The sequence below is a fragment of the Dreissena polymorpha genome, chromosome 9, assembly GCF_020536995.1.
Source record: "Dreissena polymorpha isolate Duluth1 chromosome 9, UMN_Dpol_1.0, whole genome shotgun sequence".
In the NCBI taxonomy this organism is placed as follows: Eukaryota; Metazoa; Mollusca; class Bivalvia; order Myida; family Dreissenidae; genus Dreissena; species Dreissena polymorpha.
This window is the reverse complement of record NC_068363.1, coordinates 97,119,565-97,128,779: the sequence shown is the minus strand read 5'-3', so window position 1 is coordinate 97,128,779 and position 9,215 is coordinate 97,119,565. Positions and strand designations below refer to the sequence as shown.

General features: G+C 34.6%; 1 protein-coding gene across 1 annotated transcript; it reads left to right on the top strand.

Moving 5' to 3' along the window:
* Nucleotides 1-8,627: 8,627 nt before the first annotated feature.
* LOC127846291 (uncharacterized) lies at nucleotides 8,628-9,215 on the top strand. The gene has a single exon (XM_052377459.1). The coding sequence runs from the start codon at nucleotides 8,628-8,630 to the stop codon at nucleotides 9,213-9,215; it is 588 nt and encodes a 195-aa protein (XP_052233419.1).

The window sequence follows — 9,215 nt, the reverse complement described above, 5'->3', positions numbered from 1 at the left end:
TGTAGAAATGCATGGACACACTCCGGGTCCGCCCATATTGCAACCTCAGACGCACAAGGACCTCATAAACTTTTAAATATATACACCACTTGAGTGGGGCCAATTGTGCTGATTTGAACAAACTTACTAGAGGACCACGATACAATGTCGCACACCATTACCTTTACTGATTTAGATAAGATATATACGTAATATTACGCTAGTCAATTGTTCCATGTGTTTGTATCAGTCGAGTGGCTTGTGTGATGACGTATCTCACGAGAGGCGGAGCCTCGAGTGTGATACGAAATAGCGCAAGCCACGAGACTGATACAAACACTTGTAACAATTGACTTGCGTAATATTCCTTTCATTATATACAACTTTGAATAATTTAAGTTTGAAAAAAAAATGAGTTTAAGCGTTCATAATTAACCACGAATACTTTTATAATGTTCTGCATTCAAAGTGACGTCATTAAAAGTAGTCCGGCTAGTATGGTAATACGGATTTAGAAAACTAGCGAGTAGCATAATACGGGAATTATTTCTGTGCAGTTGTATTTTACCGATTGATAAAACTTGTATTATTTGGGAACATAAAGCAGGTATATAATAAAAGACAAGTATTAATTATGTGAACCTTTGGAATGTTATGTGTTTGTAAGATGGGCTTGATTTCGACAAATTTAGAATAAACAAAGCATAAACAATAAAAGCTGCGCCATGAGCGCATGATACGCCCGTCGTTCGCCAATGAAGTAGTAAGGTAATAAATAACCCTTTGAATCATTTTTTTACTTCAGTTTATTTGTATTTGAATACATGGTTTATTTTATAAGTACATGAGCATGGAAATCACGAAATTTTGACGAACAAAGTCCCATAACTCTGGAACGACAATTCAGAATTCCGTCAAAAACGAAAGGGGATCAGGGTTTATCAATATTAAGATTGTGTTGAAATTTGAAAAAAATCCATCGAAGGATATTTGAGCTACAGTAGGACATTCAATGAAATCACGAAATTTTGACGAACAAAGTCCCATAACTCTGGAACGACAATTCAGAATTCCGTCAAAAACGAAAGGGGATCAGGGTTTATCAATATTAAGATTGTGTTAAAATTTGAAGAAAATCTGTCAAAGGATATTTGACGTAGCGTACGACATTAACAGACGGACGGACGGACGGACGGACAGACGGACGCGGGGTATACCATAATACGTCCCGTCATAGACGGGCGTATAAAAACTATTAAATGTTACACAACAAATATCAAACAACTGACCCTTCCAGTTTCATAAGAGACTTGTGACATTTATCTATATTTACTTTTAAAGTCTGTATGAATCATTTGACCACTGTCACAACTAAATGACTTAAGCGGTATGTGCCATTCAATACACCTGTGGGCCTTGAGATTTTAGAGAATATGATGATAGTTTTCACTATATACTTATAAGGAAAACAAGTGACCCCTAGGGCGGGGTCAATTTATGATCCGAAAGGAAGGATTTAACCAACTTTGAAGAACACTGCCATACGATGTTCAATATTAAATATCAAACCAATAACCTTATCGTTTTAGTGAATAAGTTTTATGCTATTTACTATACAAGACATACATCATAAGATCCTTGGGCGAGACCTGTTTGGAAATTTTACGTGTCGCATACGTCATTATACTGCATTTTGTTTACAAAGCGACATGTTCTATACGCGAGGAAACTATTTCCTCCGTTTAATGTTGAATTGGGTTATGAAGACCTTGACGGACAAGAAGCGAAACGGAATTCAGTTGACAAATCGGAGGAAGTTGGACGACCTCGACCTTGCCGACAATCTCGTCTCTCTAACACTCAACAACAAATGCAGGAAAAGACCAATATCGTTGCGGACAACTAACCTATACTGTGCCTCGCCATCAACAGTGGTCATAACACATTGTTCAGGACCTACGCATCCAATGACACACCCATCACAGCCTAAGGTGAGGCGCTGAAAGAGGTGGAAAGCATCACCTTTTTTCGCAGCATCCTGGACAACCAGGAGGAACCGAAGCAGGTTCTTTTAGAAACATCAGTCATGTAGTTTTGTTGACTGAAAATATCAAATTGGCTACACAACGTAGGAACGTAGCTCTGGTGACGAAAACACGCCGAGAACAGTTATAGAAAAGTTTACATGATATGGTGGACAGAGAAAAACAGAACATAGAGGCACTTCAAGCTTCTTATGATCGAGTTCTTAAATACTTGGCACACGTCGACAAATCAACGTCGATCTAGGCATACGTCAGAAAAACACTTCAAGAAAACTGGAAACAATACATGCACAATTAAATGCCTTTTTAAAAGATAATTTAAACGATGCTTTAAATTTATTTCAAAGCTAAGGTATATGGTACTAAACTCAAAGACAATATGCCACCTGAACGATCGTGCATAACGTTAACAAGATGTATGGATCAAACTGCTGCAGCAAATTCAATCCTTAACAGGCCGATACGACGGAACCCCATTTGAAGATAGAGTCTGCAGGCTATGTAATTCGGGTCAGATTGGCACCGAACACCACTACCTCCTTAACTGCGATTTCTTTGATACTGAAAGAGAACAATTCCTAGGTAATGACACACATAATGCTTCTCTTAGCTCATTCTTATCATCAGAATCCTTACCTTTACTTAAAAATACAAGCAAATTTATACGCTTTATATTCAGTAAATTTAAACGCTAACAAAGATTCAATACAAGTACACATTTGTTTATAAATACAAATGCCACCAGACCACCAAATTATAGTATATGTTCTACTACAGTGCACTAATTGACTGTTAGTTTTTTGTTAAGTCTCGATCTAATGCGTTATTATGTACTTGGAAATGAATTTCATTTCAAAACCTGTATAGCCATCCTTTTTATTATTAATTAGGGCACATTTTTGTCTAAATAGTCTCCCTTTAATGATAATAACTACATTACTGCTTCTTCAAAGAGTCTACTTTTTTTCTAACATCCATTTACTACTGTATAATCTGTGGTTACCTACTTGAAATTGAATAAATTCAATTTACATGCCACATTCTCAGTCTTATGTACATGTATGCTTTACCGTTATAAACATTAATTGTTAAGCATGAGGAACATTTATGCTTATAAGTTATATTTAATTACTTGTTAATACTTAATATGTGAATCAGTGTGAGAAATGTACATAAATTTGCTATATTCTTAATTTCATTCGCTAGTTGATGATTGTATTATATTAATTCGGTTGGGTTTCTCTAATAATGTTATATATCATGAGGAACATTTATGCTTATAAGTTATATTTAATTACTTGTTAATACTTAATATGTGTACCAGTGTGAGAAATGTACATAAATTTGCTATATTCTTAATTTCAATCGCTAATTGATGATTGTATTATATTAATTTGGTTGTGTTTCTCTAATAATGTTATATATCATGACTATGTGTACTTTTGCATCATTTTGATATGTTAAAAATCTGTACAAATATTTATTTGCTTTCATGACCATGGCTTCTTAAACAAATACTTCCTCGAAAAACCGGCCAAAAATTTATAGAATAAATTGCAATAATAATAACCAGTTTATAACTTATTACAATTTCCTTTTGCTAGTGATTTTTATAATTCTGTACCATTTCTATCTACAAATTTGTGTTTTGTTTTAAATAGCCGACTTATACCACCAGTATAATAGAAAGTTGACTGTAGTTACCTACTTGAAATTAAATAAATTCCATAAATTCAATTTACATGACACATTTTCAGTCCTATGTACATCTACACTTTACCGTTAAAAACATTAATTGTTAAGCATGAGGAACGTTTATGCTTATTTAATTACTTGATAATACTTAAAATGTGTATCAATGTGAGAAATGTACATAAATTTGTTATATCCTTTATTTCACTTGCTAACTGATAATTTATATATCATGACTACGTCTACTTTTGCATCATTCTGATATGTTAAAAATCTGTACATATATTTATTTGCTTTTCATGACCCTGGCTTCTTAAACAAATACTTTCTCGGAAAACCAGCTAAAAAAAAAAAAACAAAAAAAAAGAAAAAAAGAATATATTGCAATAATAATAATATCAGTTTATAACTTATAACAATTCCTTTTGCTAGTGATTTTCATATTTTTGTACCGTCTCGATTCACGAATTATCGTTTTGTTTTAAAGGGGCCTTTTCACAGATTTTGGCATTTTTTAACTTATTCATTAAATGCTTTATATTGATAAATGTAAACATTGGATCGTAAAAGCACCAGTAAAAAATCAAGAATAAAATTAAAAAAAGGAAAAGAACATTGGCCGGAGCAGGTTTCGAACCAGTGACCCCTGGAGTCCTGCCAGAGTCCTGAAGTAAAAACGCTTTAGCCTACTGAGCTATTCCGCCGAGTACACAAACTGAACGTATTTTATACCTTATATAAGCAATCTTCGTAGTTTCACAAAATTTAACGACAAAAACATAACTCTCCAAATTATTCAATCGTTTCGCGTTGCAACGCTTTATAATTTTTAAGTTTTAAAATCGTCAAAAGATGCATATAATGGCTATATTAAAGCATGGTAAATGTTCAGTATTACTGTTTCCTCACAAATATCATAACTAAAACGAAAATTTGCGGATCTGAAACAACTTTTTTCAATTTTGTCAATTTACCAAAGTGTGAAAAGATCCCTTTAAATAAGCCATTATAATAGTAAGTTGACAAAAAATCACCTCTTGATACCGCTTAGGCCTTGCTCATTCCTTTTGAATGCAGTACACACAATTTGCTTAATCCTAACGGTAGTACCTTATCTATTCTGTCCTTGAGAAGTACAGCTATCATTCATGGCCTCGGGTTGCTCCGACATTATCCATTCGCCCATTGGCAAATTTCATTGTGCGGGTGCAGTCGAGCGAATAAATCACGAAAAAGCATGTCTGCAACTATTCCGAATACAGAAATTAAAGCTACCAACTGCAAGTTGCATTATTGCCTTAAACGCACTGTTTTAACCTGCACTTTTTAAATAAACATTTTTCTTTCCTGAAAACTGCTATCGGTAACAGCGCGTGCAAAGTTAAGTGACGTGTGAACAAGACAACCCCGCATAATTAAGGTTAAAGATCACTAATAATATTAGAATCCTCGACAAATTAGGCTACACAATTACGAACCGTTATTTCATTCTCATGCATTGCTCACTATGTATGATAATCTGGTGTTTTTTGTAATTGATTAACTTTTCCCACATTCTCGTAGTCAATATATTTATATATGCTCATTCTGAATACCCCCACCCTCGCTGGATAATATGTGCTGTTGTTGCTAAATTATCGGAAGTCAAAATATTGTTATAAAAATTGTACTTTGTTATATTGCCCTTATTGTATATGTTATATACTTGGGTGAAAATAAAAGTTCTGTTCTGTTCTGTTCTGTTCTTAAAAGCATAAACAATAATGATGGACTTGACATTACACTCCAACCTAACCGTGACTTGATACAATGTCTTGCAGCTTGCACTGATCTCAGGATAAGCACCAGTCGCATAGGCGAGCCAAACGCGATCGTCAGCACTCAGTATAAATCACAATACAATGTTGGAACAGCTGCTGATGAGAACAAATGTTCCATTACTTGCACGTGTGAGACGCCCTCGGGGATGTCGTCATTTCAGACTTCAACAATTGGCATTACCAAACACTTGATCATTGGACAGAGAAGTGCAAAATTATAGCTGGTTAAAAAATTGGTATAACGATATCTGAGACATTTCGAAAATGGTCCCGGTCTGTAAAAAAACATGACTACCAAGGGCTGGGGCATTTTTCATTATATGGCTATAGGAAAACCGTTTTTAACACTCTAAAAGAAATATTTTTCAGTCCAATCATCATGAAAGATGGACAGAAGATGTATTCATATGATTATTCTACCGAGTTTGAAACTGGGTCATGGGAGATAAAGAAAACAAATAAGGTCACTAGGTCAAAGGAATTAAAAATGCTCTTAACTTATGAATACCATTTTAAGACAAATCGTCATGAAATCTGATTAGTTTAGTTCTCTGGAGTTTCAGATGAGCGTTTTGGGGCACTTTGCCCTTTTGTTTTGTATCTTATTAAATATAATCGACATCATTTATTACGATGTCTTCTAACAAAACAAACGGACACGTCAGTAGTACATATATTGTATAATAACATATAACCAAAAATCAATAAAAACATTCACACACTTTGCAAAGTATAGTTTACATTAAACAATATTATAAACAAACAGTCTAACCCATATATAAATGGTATAGTTGTCAAACCAGGCGAATTATTCATTATTCAAACATTATAATATTACAGTCATTATTCGCCGATGACGCAACTTTCTTTTGCAATAATAATACTAGCTCCTTTAGAATCACTTACCCCGTTTGGAAACGTATCAGGACTAAAACTAAACAAACGTAAATGCGCTGTTCTAAAAGTTGGTAATTACAGGCATACAAACATTCATCTTCAAACGGAAATGAAATTCATTTGGACATCAAACGAAGCATCAACGTAAGGCATTACATTCACAAAGAATAAAAATCAAAACAATCGAGACAAACATATGACCCAAACTACAAAAGTTTAAAAACGGTCTTATATCATGGCAACACCGAAAACTAACCTTAATTGGAAAAATAACTGTATTAAAAACATTTGCACTACAGAAATTAATATATGTACTAACTGTTCCTCCAAACCAAGATAAAAATCATCGATGATATAAAAACGTCTATTTTTTACTTTTTGTGGGATGGAAAACCCGACAAAATTAAACGAAAACAATAAATACTTCCTGTAGAGCTGGGAAGTCTCCAACTGACAGACATTTAGTCGTTCATAAATTCCATCAAATCCAGCTGGATCAAACGTACATTAGATACCACACATAAAAATAATTGTGCATTGTTTAGTCATAAAATACTAGCCAAATATGGTGGGTCTTTACTTTTTGAATGCAACATTAGTGAGTCTCTAATACTCGATATAGCAAAAAAAAATTGTCTTCATATCTAATATACTATCAGCATGGGATCAAGTCACAAACAAGTTGGAAGGAAAAATCAATCGTAAAACAATTTTATGGAATAATACAAACATAAACGCAAACAATAGTACATTTTTTATAAAAGCTAGTTTTAAAATTGCATAAAATAGACAAACAGACAGAAAGTTTATTTGAGTCTCACTTTTATACATTAATCATATATAAAACATGTACAAAATTAAACAAGTTCATGTATAAAACCACTTTTATAGAGTTATGAGAGACTGTAAAATGTACGAACCTACGTCATATAAAACGATATAACTAAACAATAAAATCATAGGTAAAATAATAAATAAAACATTTATCTACGTTTATATGTACAACATATACACACTTATATATACATATAAATATATAATATTCACAGTAACATAATAATACAAATTCAATATTCATTATTTGTAAATGTAGTTGCGTCTTAATCTTAGTATTTCATGACAGGTTTTGACACGCTATATTTTACCATATTTTCATCGGAGAGTAGGAATGAATCTTATCAGGCACTGACAGTGAATTGAAATCATTATTGATGGATGTTGCTTTTAATATAATTTCATTTCTCAAGGTGTTGTACAATGGACATTGGAGTAAAACATGAGTTTCGTCTTCCACCACAGTTTTACAATAAAAACAAGTTCGTTGTTCTAAGACAATTCCTTGGTAACGACCAGTTTCAATGTTTAAGGGTGCTACTCCGCACCTGAACTTGGCTAAAGCACTTCTTTCATTTCTTGTTATAGTTCTATTTTTAACATAAGGATCAGCTTTAAATGTACTTTTAAAAGTCTTATAAAGGCGTAATTTATTTCGACCGGTACTGTAAATGTGACCAGTAACTGAATTAATTTGGTTTAACCATGTCTGATTTAACTCATTTGGCATATTTGATTTGAACAAATCAATTATTCGTGTTAATTGTGATTTACTGACATATGTATTTATGTTGAGAGCGTGATAGGCGCGAAAGTGGACGTGTTTTTGAAACGGGAAAGAAATTTGTGGAAATTTGTGGATTTTAAATTAAGTTTTGAAGAAAACGTTGTTCTTTGTGTGGATTAAGTGAACATTTGGTTTATTATGGCTTGTGGCTTATCTATGTAGTTTACCGATTATGGGGAATAAGCGAAAAAAAAGAAATAGTAGTGGCAGTCAAAGTGGCAGTCAAAGTGGCAGTCAAAGTGTAAACAAAGCAAAACTGTCCAAACAGAGAGGCCCGTCGGAGGAGGTTAACACAAATGTTTCAGTAAGTGAAATATTAGGACAATCTAATGCGGTGTTATACCCAGACGAAATCGGTCCACTAAAGAGTGAAGTGTTTGAGCTGTCTTGTGTAGATTCGTCCAGACCAAGTTTTGAAAAGATGGCGGAAAACGGTAAGGAGCCAACAATCAAGGACGTCATGAACTTTATGAGAACCATGGATAACAGGTTAGCGACTATTGATGTAAAATTAAATGCAATAGATTCATTAGAGAAGAAAGTGTGTGTTTTCGAGAAAGAACTTAAGAAAATATGGTCGCTCTTGAAAATAGGGTGAAGCGTACAGACGCGCGCGTGTTGGCGCTTGAGGAAAAGGTGGAGTTGGTTGATGTTGGGGCAACGTTAGTGGCAGACAGGCTAGTTCAGTTAGAAAAGGAGCGAAACGAGCTCCGGGATGACGTTGTTTATTTGAAATCGCAGTCAATGCGTAATAACCTAGTGTTTATGAATATCCCGGAAGACAACTCAACAGGAAATGAGCCGCCCGAAGTCACAGAGCGGAAGCTCCGCGATCACATAGAGGAAACACTTAAGGTCGCCAAAGAAACCGCTGACACCATACGTTTCGGGCGTGTACACCGCGCGCCAGGATATCCGGTTCACGGCAAAGTGCGAAATATAGTCGCAAAATTTACCTTCTTCAGGGACAGGGAACTAGTGAGGAAACAATGGAAACACCTTACAGGTACAAACTACCAAATGCACGAGCAGTTTCCATCGGAAGTGGTAGAGAAGCGGCACAAACTGGTTCCCCACATGAAAGATGCCAGAAAGGAAGGTAAACGTGCGTGGATCGCATACGACACGTTGTACGTCGACGGCAAACCGGTACGTCCCTAG

Excerpts from the sequence above, each read along its gene's own strand:
- LOC127846291 (XM_052377459.1), top strand. The coding sequence starts at position 8,628 with ATGGTCGCTCTTGAAAATAGGGTGAAGCGTACAGACGCGCGCGTGTTG.